The 13,849-nt window shown below is 41.1% G+C and overlaps 1 protein-coding gene across 7 annotated transcripts in view; it reads left to right on the top strand.

Moving 5' to 3' along the window:
* Positions 1-4,614, top strand: part of CFAP206 (cilia and flagella associated protein 206) — a 67,457-nt gene extending 62,843 nt beyond the window's left edge. For 5 of the 7 annotated variants that reach the window (XM_027090949.1, XM_027090978.1, XM_027090954.1 and 2 more), the window contains one exon: positions 3,728-4,203. In XM_027090949.1, coding sequence (XP_026946750.1) covers positions 3,728-3,958 — 231 coding nt within the window. In that variant the 3' untranslated portion in view covers positions 3,959-4,203. Of the gene's footprint in view, positions 1-3,727 lie in introns of all 7 variants that reach the window. The other 2 variants (XM_027090971.1, XM_027090997.1) reach the window with 1 other exon arrangement.
* Positions 4,615-13,849: the final 9,235 nt, after the last annotated feature.

The raw sequence follows: 13,849 nt of genomic DNA, 5'->3' as shown, positions 1-13,849 counted from the left end.
AGTTGGTAAGCTAAATTATTTATATAAAATAATGAGTTGTACACAGCTGTTTTTGCTAAAATAAAAATAATTAGTATAATTTATAATTTTCCAGCTTTACATTGTAAGATTATCTTCTAGGTTTTTTTTTAATTAGTTTATTTATTTATTTTTGGCTGCATTTGGTCTTTGTTGCTGCGTGTGGGCTTTCTCTAGTTGCAGTGAGTGGGGCCCACTCTTTGTTACAGTGCGAGGGCTTCTCATTGTGGTGGCTTCTCCTGTTGCGGAGCACGGTCTCTAGGCATGCGGGCTTCAGTAGTTGGGGCACACGGACTCAGTAGTTGTGGCACGTGGGCTCAGTAGTTGTGGCGCACGGGCTTAGTTGCTCCGAGACATGTAGGAATCTTTCCGGACCAGGGATCGAACCCGTGTCTCCTGCATTGGCAGGTGGATTCTTAACCACTGCGCCACCAGGGAAGTCCCTATCTTCTAGTTTTAAGCATATATAGAAATACAGAAGCATGAAACTGCTCTCAAATTATATCAGCCAGTAACTAGAACAATGATAGTTGCTATCTTTCTCTCTATCTCCTTTTCTCAATCTCTACTCTGTCTCTCTACTGATGTATATAATAGTTTAAATTAATTGTGCTAACCTATAAGGTGCTAGTATTTAAAGCCCTGCAGCTTCCTCTAATCATTTAAAGCATACCCTTCTCTTTCTTCGACTTTTTTTTGAGGAGCAGAATGTTACTGCTGTTATAGCACAGATACAGTCCCCTCTTATTGTCAACTTGTTCTCTCCAGACGTCTCACTTGTCCTTCTGATTCGCAGTCATCTTAATCACAGTAGGTACCTACCCTTGAAGCCTTCTTTGAAACTCTCATCCCTATCTGACTCAGTGGAATTCCCCCCACTCTTCCTTTTGATAGTATCTGGTCATTTTAAACAACAAATATTTATAGTGTGAAGGAACAAACTCTTTTTATAACTGTAGCCTTTTCTCAGTGTATTTTATCCAGCTCTTTAACGGAAATCAGGTGTGGAAATAAAGGAAGACTACTCAAATGAGAACAGAGGCTATTTATTCGAAGCTTGCTATATCAAGGGAGCCAGTCACCATCACTTGTGTTTGGCGGAGACTCAAAGTTGGGGAGAGGAGTGAGAAAGTTTTATAGTGAAAAAGGGGAAGGCTTCAGGTATTCCTCTGATTGGAGGATGTTGACAGGGGAAACTGGAGGCGGGCTAACTAGCAGCGGGCAATGGGGGGGTATCTTTTGTGATTGGTTTAGTGAGCATATTTGGCTTTCTCTAGTTGGTCCAGAGATGGAAGGGGAGACAGCAGGAAAAAAAAAAAAAAATAGGGCTGTTCTGCTCTTCTGAGCTGATTGCTACAGCTACCGAGGTTGTGGTTTGGCTTCCAAGACTGGTTGCTGCAGAGGTTTGGGTTCGAGTTCTGTTATCATATAAGGTCCAGCCTAGGTCCGTTTGTATATTCAGTCTCTCCTTTCACTAACCACATCATTTCCCTTGCCACCCTCTCTGGTGGCAGCTTTTCAGTCCCCTGATTTCTCAAGATGAGGAAGGTTCAGCTTCCTGGAATATTTTCCAGATCAGCGGTCCCCAACCTTTTTGGCACCAGGGACCAGTTTCGTGGAAGACAGTTTTTCCACGGGGGACGTGGGGGATGGCTCAGGCGGTGATGGGAGCGATGGGGGCGATGGGAGCGATGGGGAGCGATGGGGGCGATGGGGAGGGATGGGGAGCGACGGGGGCGATGGGGGAGATGGGGGCAATGGGGAGCGATGGGGGCGATGGGGAGCGATGGGGGGCGATGGGGAGCGATGGGGACGATGGGGAGCGATGGGGGCGATGGGGAGGGATAGGGGACGATGGGGGGCGATGGGGAGCGATGGGGGCGATGGGGGGCAGCAGATGAAGCTTCGTTCGCTTGCCTGCCGCTCACCTCCTGCTGTGCGGCCCGGGTCCTAACAGGCTGCGGACCGGTACTGGTCCTCGGCCCAGGGGTTGGGGACCCCTGTTCCGGATCATTGTTCCATTAGCATTCTTACCATTTACTCTTCTGTAGTTCCTGAAGCTCCCATTCCCTGCATTCTTTTCTGTTATCTATCAATACTAGACTCACTTGAGCTCATCAGATGTATACTGGGTAACGTATATATATATCCTACCACCTTGTTCTTCAGGAACTAATAGTCTAGCAAGTGACATTGATACACTAAAAATATTTTAGTATCTCTTGGTAAGTGGTATAACAGAAGTGAAATAAAAATTCTACTCCATTGACTTAGGTGACATTTTAAGTTGGTCTTGAGATACACATAGACAAAGGAGAAGAGAGGAGTGATGGTTGGACAGGATATGGGAGGTATAGGTGGCAGATTAGCTCTGGCCTGGAAATGTTAAGAGAATGCGGTGTTCAATGGGGCTGAACCTCATACTGACTGGACCCCCCCCTGTCTTCTCACTCCTTGACTTCATTCTTCTTCCCACCTTAGATGGAATTATCCCCTAGAATTGCAGCATGTTGAATGCCAGCTCCCCATGTATTACCAACATGACCTGTTGATAAGACAAAGCTGAGTATATGGCTCAGAGCTGTAACGGAAACCACCCCTTCAGCAGAGCTTTGCAATGTCTCAGAGGGGGAACAGCAAGGTCAGGATTTATTGAGACTTTGAAGTTTGGTTGAAGGCAGGTCTTTTGATGCCTGGGCTCAGTCAGGGGATGTGTTGGGGGCCTGAATTGGGTTGTAAAGATTATGAAAAAGCAGTCCAGGGTTGATGGGAATAGCAAGGTGAATCTTCAGGCAAGGGATGCAGAGTCTTAGGGCTTCTTCTGTGTGTTAATGCTTACCACTGAAGAGTCATGCATCTTTCAGAACATGCATCATGTTCTGTAATGAACAATCAAGTTATTTGCTTTGGCAAGAGTCTCTTGGAATAATAAAATTATGCTAGTGAAGACAAAGGAATAGCAAAGTCCTGTTAATGTAGACGATAAGCTGTGTGTGGGAGAAGTAGTTTTGGTTCTCAGTCACCTGCAGTGTCTCAAACGCTGAAATGTTTCCTCTAATTCCAGGTCTTTCCTTCTTAACTCACATGCTGTAATCCCTTCTGAGTTTTTTCCTTGGATTTTACCACAACTTCAATAAAACTCTTATTCTCTTTTTTTATAAACTCCTCCTTGCTTCCCAGCCTGAGCAAACTGTTTAATCTCATGTTTAGTTGTAATCCATAAAAGGAGTAAGCATAATGTAGAAAAATGTAAAGTATTATCTGGAAACATCAGAGCTTTTTATATTAGAAGTTTTGGGTGAAGCCCATTTAGGTAAGACAATGGAAATCTTAAATTGTTGTCTTTTAAAACAATAAGCCAAGAATGGTGGGAAAATCCAAGTTATATGACTCTCAAAGTATAATAATGAATGAATTATTATATTAACAAAGAATTGAGCTCACTGTAGGTTTGAATCTGTGTGTTCTCTCTTTGGGTCCATTTTCATTATTTAATCTATTTTCCTACTTCTCAGCCAAGGGTATTTATTTTCTGTTATGTTCTAAATTTTCCAGTGTTTTAATGTTTTGCAGAAACATGCTATGTTGCAGGACTAATTTCTTTGTGGATTGAGATGAAAAAAAAAAGGCCGATACTAACTGGTACCTGACAGTATTTTATTTGTTCTTTAGAGAAATGTTCATTCCTGTGTATTCTCTTTCTACTTAGGCCAATTTGCGTCGGAAAGTTACTCACTCGGTACAGACTGATCTTAGTCACATGAGAAGAGAAAATTGTTCCCAGGTGTACCCTTCAAAGGATGCTAGCACACAGTCAATGAGGGAAGCCAGCAGCCAAGTGCCCCGGCCCCAGATTTATGTAGCTGGTTTCCGCGGGGGCCATACCAAGACCACCTGTGAAATCAAGGTGAACTTAACTAGAGCCATTGATGAAACCTAGTTAGAGACCACACTTTTAACGTAGATACCACTAAATTGTGAACAATGGCAAATATTTAAAAGTATTTTTGCATCCATGAAAATTAGCTAATTTTGTGGGGCTGGCACGTTCATTGGTGGTATGAATGTTTTTGGGTTCTCACCCATGTGCACTGTCAAACTGCTACAACAAATGAAAAATCGTTTTCTGTAATACATTTTTCATTCTATTAAAATTGCAAAGTAAAACTCTGTCCATTCCTCTTTGACTTGTAAGAAAAAGTTTGGCAGCATTAAGACTGAAATTATTAGATATTAATATAAGATGATTACATATTAATATATATAAGATTGTTATGCATGGGATAGAAATTTATTTAGATAACTTTTTATATATTGATATAAGATTATTGTACCTGGGATAGAAGTTTATTTCTAAAATCATATTTAATGTTGAACATTGAAAATTTAAACCATAATCAATATTTTCCACTTCATTAGCTATTAAATGCACCATGGATTAAATTGATATGTAATAAGACCTCACTAATTTGGAACAGTTGGAACAAAGATCCACATGATGTTTTTATTTTTTTAAATTTTATTTTAAAAAGTATTTATTTATTTTTATCATGTATTTTTAAAAATTTATTTTGGCTGCACTGGGTCTTAGTTGAGGCATGCAGGATCTTCGTTGTGGCATGCGGGATCTTTAGTTGCAGCATGCGGACTTCTTAGTTGCGGCATGTGGGGGGCATGTGAACTCTTAGTTGCGGCATGCATGCAGGATCTAGTTCCCTGACCAGGGGTCCAACCTGGGCCCCCTGCATTGGGAGGGCGGAGTCTTACCCACTGGACCACCAGGGAAGTCCCACATGAGGTTTTTTAAAATCTGGAAATTTTACATGGAATCTGGATTCTGGCCCCTTGAAAAGATCGGCATATCTAGCAGCACTCGGCCAGCATTCCTGTAACTAGTAGCTTTGCCCTTTCGTAGGGCAGGTACTTCTGGTTTTAATTCTTGCTGCTTTACGGGTCTCCTACTTCACTCCTTTGACCTATTTGCCTAACTCCATAGGTTGTGTTTAGGGCCCCTGTCAATTACTGATAGCCAAATTTTAGAGCTGTTGTTTTGTTGCTGTCTTACACACTCCCAATACCTAAGCATGGATAATGAAGTCTCTCAAGCAGAGGGCCTGTTAAGCCTGGGGGCAGGGGGTGTCATTTATATTTAGCACATATTTTTGGCTTAGGTGACTCTTACTAAGGTGTTTGTATAATTTATTTTCTATGTAGGTTAAATGTTACTTATAATATGATATGCTTCAAAATCCATTTTTCTCAGATACTATAAAGGTAAACTTCAAACAGATCTACTTCTAAGTTGTCATGATTTTCATACCTGTAGTTTAATTTTTTTACTGAAGTATAGTTGATTTACAATGTGTTAATTTCTGCTGTACAGCAAAGTGATTCAGTTATCCATATATCTACATCCTTTTTTATATTCTTTTCCATTATGGTTTATCACAGGATATTGAATATTGTTCCCTGTGTTCTGCAGTAGGACCTTGTTGTTTATCATACCTGTAGTTTAAAAATGAACTTAAAGATGGGCTGGCTGGCTGTTGAGGCAAGGCCTGGGGGTGGGGATGGAGTGGACATGGGGTTGGGAGGGCTCTGTACCTGAAGAGGGTGGTTACAGCTAATACTAAACTTTGCAAATTCAGGAATTTGATTTTACCTGTTCTAATCAACCCTCCTTTGATTCTGCAAGATTTTTAAACACAGAAAAGGATGGCTGATAAGCCACAATTTGGGGTTACCAGGTTAGGGCTGAAAGTAGAATTGCCAAGTGCATAAGAATACCACATACTATATGAAAAGCTAAATATCAGAAAGTCATCTGGTAAGTACAACAGAATGAGAATACGGGGAGCTAGATCAAACGGTAAACTCATCTTCTCCCAAGACCTCCACTGTCTACCCAAGCCCCATCACTCTCTAAAGATTTCCAACCATATGTTGGACCCAGTGTCAGTCGGTTACCCCCATTTCAGCAGGTCACAGGCCGAACTCATTTCCTCTACCGAACTTGTTTCTCTCTCTGTATTTCCTTCTGTGGTCAAAGGCATCACTACCTGCTCAGTAGCATAAATTAAAAACTTCTGGATTGTCTTTCTCACACAGCCCCTGCATTTAACTAGTCACCAAGCCCTGTTGACTCGGCTTCATCTGCCTTTGGGAACCGTGTCTTCCTATTCTCACTGCTATTGCCGTAGTTTAGGACTTAGTCTTATTGCCTGATTCATCGGCGTAACTTTTCTAACACACAAATTTGATCAGGTCACCTGGCTTCCTCCCCTACAACCTTCACTTCCCTTGTTTAAAAAGACACTTTTCCATTATCTGGGGGATAAAAACTCCTTGCCATATTCTATAAGACTTTTCATATATATCCATGTATCTTCCAGTTTCATTTTCTGCCCCCTCATGCTCTCTGCACACACTACACCTACAGGCAAATGGAGCCCAAACTCTTCGAGTGTGTTATGGTCTTTGATACCATCCCTCTCTGTGCTTGCTTGTCACTCTGTCCCCTGGAATGTACTCCACAGACACCCTCAGGAAATCTGTTTGTCCCCATGAAATCTGTTGATCAGATTTTACTTTTTCAATGAAGGTTTTCCCCATCACCTTTGAGAGAATTAATTGCTCTTCCTTTGGGTTTTCATTGGATTTTATTCATATTCTTATTATAACACTTGAAGTAAAAAGGTCTATATGTGTCCATCTGTATTCTCCCCGTTAGACTGTGCATTTCTTGAGAGTTGAACTGTGTTTTAGTCATTCTTATATCCCTGGTATTGTTATAGTACCTTGTTGGATGAATGAATTTTAAAAGAAAAGGAATGAAAGAAAGGACGAACTGGAAGCAGAGTACTGGTTGAGTGATTATTCTAATAGTCAAGGTGGTAGTTCAGTCGCAAAGTAGTTTTTGGAAAAGAGGGAGAAAAACTGAGAGGCAAAGTAAGAACATCTGTGGGGAAGGTGGTGGGAAATAAAGTTGGATAAGCAGGGTTGTATAGATTTTGGAGGACTCTGAAAGCCAGGCAGAGGAATGTGTTGCGTTCCTGTAGTAGAATATTAGAAAACCGTGGCAGATTCTTGAACAGAAGATACATTGTGGAAGGGAGATACTGGAATTGGGGAGATGGTGAGGAAGCTGTTACAAGAGTTAGGGCATTGCAGTAATGGAAGACATGAAGGCGCAAATGTGAGATTTAATGAAGGGAATCTAACATTCCAGGGAAGGGAAGGGAAAATCAAAGTCTCTACCCTAGGGTTGCTAGGAAACAGAGGATAATTGAGAAGAGGAACTGGTTGGTCAAAAAAGATAATGTGTTCAGTACTGGAAATTTTGAGTTTAAGAAATGACAAAGATAGTAAAGCAGAGGTGACTGGAATTTGATCTGGAGAAAGATAGTTTGGGGGATCATCCCCAACGAATGGGGATGGAATGAGGAGGAAGAGATAAGACAGAGGAACAGTCAGAAGAGTAGAAAAAGACGTAAAGGAATCTCTGTGATTATGGAAGTAAAGTCTAGGTCTATTACTTATTAGCTGTGTTATTTAATATCTCTCTGCTGCAGTTTCTTCATCATAAAAACTGGTGTAATAACATTTCCCAACTCATTGGCTTGTTGAGAGGATTAAATGAGTTAGTTAACACGTGTAAAGCATTTGTCTGGTAAGTGCCTTGTCATTGTTAGCCAGGAGAGAAGCCCCAGTGTTTCATTTCTGCTGCATTTCCATCCTCGTTTTCCCCGATTTCTGTTTTCTAGCTCTTAGTGCCTAGAATAATGCTGGCACATTAGGACTTTTAGTAAATGTCTGATGAACAAACCCAAGAGAATGAGGAATGGAGTTGGCAGCGGCTAAGCTGTTTTAATAGAGTTGGCTTGAGTAGAAATAAGATTGCAGCCAGCGAAGCAGAAAATTGTACAACTAAGTACAAAGTACTTACCAGGGACTGGCAGGAAAAGAGAAACGGGATTATGGTAACTAAAAATGGAAGCAGAGGCAAGGGAGAGTTAAGCTCAAATGAGAAATGTTTAGATACTCATGATTTTTACTCATATTTAACTCTTTTAGTTCAGACACTGAATTGTACATTGTCTCTTTGTATTTTTTTTTTTTTTTTTTTTTTTTTGCGGTACGCGGGCCTCTCACTGCTGTGGCCTCTCCCGTTGCGGAGCACAGGCTCCGGACGCGCAGGCCCAGCGGCCATGGCTCCCGGGCCCAGCCGCTCCGCGGCATGTGGGATCCTCCCAAACCGGGGCACGAACCCGTGTCCCCCGCATCGGCAGGCGGACTCTCAACCACTGTGCCACCAGGGAAGCCCTTGTCTCTTTGTATTTTTAAACAAATTTTCTCAATTCTAAAATGCAACAATTCTTCTGGCTTCTCTTTAGTAATTTTATACCATAGGAAAGAGTTGTTTTAAAATAATCACCTAGCAAATTGGCTTTGGATGTTTTCTTAATAGCAGAATGAGAATAATATGCTTAATCTCGCTCTGTCTACAGTTGGAGATTTGCCTACACAGTTCTTTATGGTTAATGGTTTACTGTACTTTAGACCTTACCACTTTTAGTGATCTATTATACAGCTACCATAGTTGAACTACAGCCTCCTTAAGCCTTTTGGTATTTGCTTCCTGCACAGTCTTCTTGTTTAATGAATGAAGTTCACACTTTTATATGCTTTGTTACTAATGGAGACATAGTGGGCTTCCTTTCGCACAGTTCACTGAGACTAGGGTAGCCCTGATACCAGAGCAGAGATAGAAGTGAGCAGGGTATCGAGACAAACGCTGCAGTTTGATAGTGACAATCACTGGGGTCTCAAATGGTCTCAAATGGATAGTGAATATCACTGGGGTCTCAAATGCAAATAGTAACGGCTGCTGTAAGGTTATTCCATCATCAGGCAAATGAGCTTATGGCTCACATGTTGGAGATGGCTGCTCCTTGCCCTAACCAAGGCTTGTCTAGAAAACTAGGCATACGTAAAAGAAACACATTCAACTGACATTCGCCCTCGAAGACTTAGGATAATTAGAAATGAGAAAGAAAAATTAGCTTCAACTAAGAATATTATAAATATCTGCTTGGCCATTCATTGGGCTGGGATAACGAGCACAGAAATCCCAGCTGCAGAGTTAACAGGAAATAACATACCTCTCAAGGATACGCTACAGTTGTAAAGTACAATAACAACCCCCTTTTCTGAGTGTCTGCTTTCTATTTCACTGAAAAATTTTGTTCTCTAAAATCGTATGCTACTAGGAACCTTGCTGTTGAAATTGTATCAGTAAGAATGAAACACTCCTTCCTTGCTTGAAGGATTTAAGTCACTTTGACACAAAGAAGCAGCCTCAGTTTCCAACCTAGGTGCAAAGCCTTCATTTAAGGGGCTCCTGAATACAGCAGTCCACATCTATAGTAACTTCAGAGTTTCCAAGAAACAGGATCCTGAGACTATTCTGCAGTCCAGATCTGATGTTGAGTTTTTCACACACAGCCCTGCTTTGAAGCTATCAAAATATCGCTGCTTTTTATTTATTTATTATTTTTAAAACATCTTTATTGGAGTATACTTGCTTTACAATGGTGTGTTAGTTTCTGCTTTATAACAAAGTGAATCAGCTATACGTATACACATATCCCCATATCTCCTCCCTCTTATGTCTCCCTCCCTCCCTCCCTACCCCACCCTTCTAGGTGGTCACAAAGCACCGAGCTGATCTCCCTGTGCTATGTGGCTGCTTCCCACTAGCTATCTATTTTACATTTGGTAGTGTATATATGTCCATGCCACTCTCTCACTTCGTCCCAGCTTACCCTTCCCCTCCCCGTGTCCTCAAGTCCATTCTCTACGTCTGCGTCTTTATTCCTGTCCTGCCCCTAGGTTCTTCAGAACCATTTTTTTTTTTAAGATTCCATATATATGTATTAGCACACGGTATTTGTTTTGCTCTTTCTGACTTACTTCACTCTGTATGACAGACTCTAGGTCCATCCACCTCACTACAAATAACTCAGTTTTATTTCCTTTTATGGCTGAGTAATATTCCATTGTATATATGTGCCACACCTTCTTTATCCATTCATCTGTTGATGGACACTTAGGTTGCTTCCATGTCCTGGCTATTGTAAATAGAGCTGCAATGAACATTGTGGTACATGACTCTTTTTGAATTATGGTTTTCTCAGGGTATATGCCCAGTAGTGGGATTGCTGGGTCATATGGTAGTTCTATTTTTAGTTTTTTAAGGAACCTCCATACTGTTCTCCATAGTGGCTGGATCAATTTACATTCCCACCAACAGTGCAAGAGGGTTCCCTTTTCTCCACACCCTCTCCAGCATTTGTAGATTTTTTGATGATGGCCATTCTGGCTGGTGTGAGGTGATACCTCAATGTAGTTTTGATTTGTATTTCTCTAATGATTAGTGATGTTGGGCATCCTTTCATGTGTTTGTTGGCAATCTGTATATCTTCTTCTTTTTTTTTGCAGTATGCGGGCCTCTCACTGTTGTGGCCTCTCCCGCTGTAGAGCACAGGCTCTGGACGCGCAGGCTCAGCGGCCATGGCTCATGGGCCCAGGCGCTGCGCGGCATGTGGGATCCTCCCGGACCGGGGCACGAACCCGTGTCCCCTGCATCGGCAGGCAGACTCTCAACCACTGTGCCACCAGGGAAGCCCTGTACATCTTCTTTTGAGAAATGTCTGTTTAGGTCTTCTGCTCATTTTTGGATTGGGTTGTTTTTTTCATATTGCGCTGCATGAGCTGCTTGTAAATTTTGGAGATTAATCTTTTGTCAGTTGCTTCATTTGCAAATATTTTCTCCCATTCTGAGGGTTGTCTTTTTGTCTTGTTTATGGTTTCCTTTGCTGTGCAAAAGTTTTAAAGTTTCATTAGGTCCCATTTGTTCATTTTTGCTTTTATTTCCATTTCTCTAGGAGGTGGGTCAAAAAAGGATCTTGCTGTGATTTATGTCATAGAGTGTTCTGCGTATGTTTTCCTCTAAGCGTTTTATAGTGTCTGGCCTTACATTTAGGTCTTTAATCCATTTTGAGTTTATTTTTGTGTATGGTGTTAGGGAGTGTTCTAATTTCATTCTTTTACATGTAGCTGTACAGTTTTCTCAGCACCACTTATTGAAGAGGCTGTCTTTTCTCCATTGTATATTCTTGCCTCCTTTATCAAAAGTAAGGTGACCATGTGTGTTTGGGTTTATCTCTGGGCTTTCTATCCTGTTCCATTGATCTATATTTCTGTTTTTCTGCCAGTACCATACTGTCTTGATTACTGTAGCATTGTGGTGTAGTCTGAAGTCCACGGGCCTGATTCCTTCAGCTCTGCTTTTCTTTCTCAAGATTGCTTTGGCTATTCGGGGTCCTTTGTGTTTCCATACAAATTGTGCAATTTTTTGTTCTAGTTCTGTGAAAAATGCCGTTGGTAGTTTGATAGGGATTGCATTGAATCTGTAGATTGCTTTGGGTAGTAGAGTCATTTTCACAATGTTGATTCTTCCAATCCAAGAACATGGTGTATCTCTCCATCTGTTTGTATCACCTTTAATTTCTTTCATCACTGTCTTATAGTTTTCTGCATTCAGGTCTTTTGTCTCCTTAGGTAGGTTTATTCCTAGGTATTTTATTCTTTTTGCTGCAAAATACCACTTCTTTTTAAATTTCACCTAACTCCATTCTTCGCCCACATTCTATAACTCTTTTTCCTTTGTTTCCTGAGACTTCCCACAGTTATTCTGGTGTGCAGTCTCTCTCGCTGGAATGAGCCAATAATCCTGACTCTGTCTGACTATAGGTTTGTCCCTGGTGGTTTTGGGCTGATCACGTTAGGACAAGGGCATCAAAATCTAGTCAAGGCTTATGGCAATGGAGTAGAAAGTCTTCACAGGCAATGAAAATTTACAGGAAAGCTGGGGTTCAGCAGCAGGATATGTATGTGAACCAGAAATGCCACATACTGGCCCCAAAGCATTTTACCCACCACCCTAATTATGATGTGTGTGTGTGTGTTTAATACTATTCTCCCCCCAGAAGGAACCATAGTTTCTTGAAGTGTAGTTGATTCCATGGCCTAGGACAGGGAAGAATGAAGATTGGCCTGGAACCTGGAACGTGGAAATCAAAAATGCTTCAAAAAGCTTGTGCAGATTTAAAGGAGTAGGCTTACAGGGACCATACTGGGACAATTTGAGTGTCCAGAGGAGAATAATTATAGTTAATTGAAGTAAGTTGAAACTATCATGATACTCCAAAATGGGAAGAGATAAATAAACTGTACAGAGCAGTAGTTACAAAACAAAAGAAGAAATGTCTGATAGAATATTTTTAATTTTCACAATTAATTTCAAGTATACATATGAATTTTTGTTTAAGTGTACATATAAGAAATACACAGCATGGAACTGAATAATTCCATAAGTGAGAACTGTACCAATTACAGGAAGAGGTGATCAGCACCAGTGAGCACACATACACCAGGCAGAGGGAAGATCCAACACTGTTCCAAAGTGAGATTAATCAAATGTCTGACTACATAAACTGTGATCTCCTTCTGTGAGCCCCTTCTGATATTAATGTGATGCTAATAAGGAATGAAAAATATTCCAATAATGTTAATAGACTATATATCTATATCTATGTATATAATGATAAGACAATGGTATATAACATTGACCACCCAAACCTTTAAAAAATCATTTTGGAGAAAGATCATGCCATAGAAGGTGTAGGCTGCTGGGCATCTCAGAATCTTGTACCCATGTTCCTGTAAGAACTGAGGTACTTACATAGTATTTTTAATCCACATATCTTGAAGACCATTCATTTTCCAGAGAATTATTTCTAACATCGCTTATGCTAATTAATATGCTTCAGTGAACGTGGAGATCATAGCAGTTGAAGTAAATGCCTGTTGATATGTCTAATGTTTTCGGAGCCCTTTCGTTGTGCGAAGATCGTGCAGTTAGCATGTCTGGCTAGGTAAACATAATGATAATGCTGACGATGAGGACACAGGCACAAGACTTCTGAACAATATGTAATATAAACTATACAGTAAGTCTCCTACATACGAACGAGGTCTGTTCCGAGAACATGTTTGTAAGTCCAATTTGTTCGTAAGTCCAACAAAGTTAGCCCAGGTACCCAACTAACAAAATCGGCTATAGAGCACTGTAATAGGTTTATAATACTTTCACACAAATAATACATAAAAAACAAGCAAAAAATAAAACATTTGAAACCTTATAGTACAGTATCTTGAAAAGTACAGTAGTACAGTACAACAGCTGGCATATACGCGCTGGCATCAAGTGAACAGGCAAGAAGAGTTACTGACTGGAGGAGGGAGAGGAGGTGGGAGATGGTAGAGCTGAAGGATCGTCAGCAATAGGAGAGGGAGGGCAAGCTGCAATTTCACTCACGCCTGGCGTTGATGGAATGCACGTTCGCATCTTTGAAAGTTCGCCACTTGAAGGTTGGTATATAGGGGAATTACTGTAAGTTTAAATAAGAGGTAACAAAGGAGTTTCATGAAGGAGGAAGTTAAAGGAAGTTACAGAAGTTGCCAACGCTGTCGAAAGAAGTTTCTGTTACTTTACGAGTTCTTGGAGGTGCTACAACAGCTTTGCCAGGCACGAATCTCTAAGTCTAAGCCCAATTTCTATTTGCCGCCCAGTCACCTGGTGAGGACTACAGCTCCCAGAAGGCAACGCTCCGCTCCCTTGACTCCTGCTTCCTTAGCCGGCCGGGAGTTGTAGTTTACAAGAGAGCCCCTTGGAACCGAGTTTTACGCACTCGTCAACATAGACTGG

This window comes from Aethalodelphis obliquidens, unplaced genomic scaffold (assembly GCF_003676395.1).
Source record: "Aethalodelphis obliquidens isolate GAN/ISIS:26980383/991018 unplaced genomic scaffold, ASM367639v1 scaffold3, whole genome shotgun sequence".
NCBI lineage: Eukaryota > Metazoa > Chordata > Mammalia > Artiodactyla > Delphinidae > Aethalodelphis > Aethalodelphis obliquidens.
This window is presented reverse-complemented; position numbering and strand designations above follow the sequence as displayed.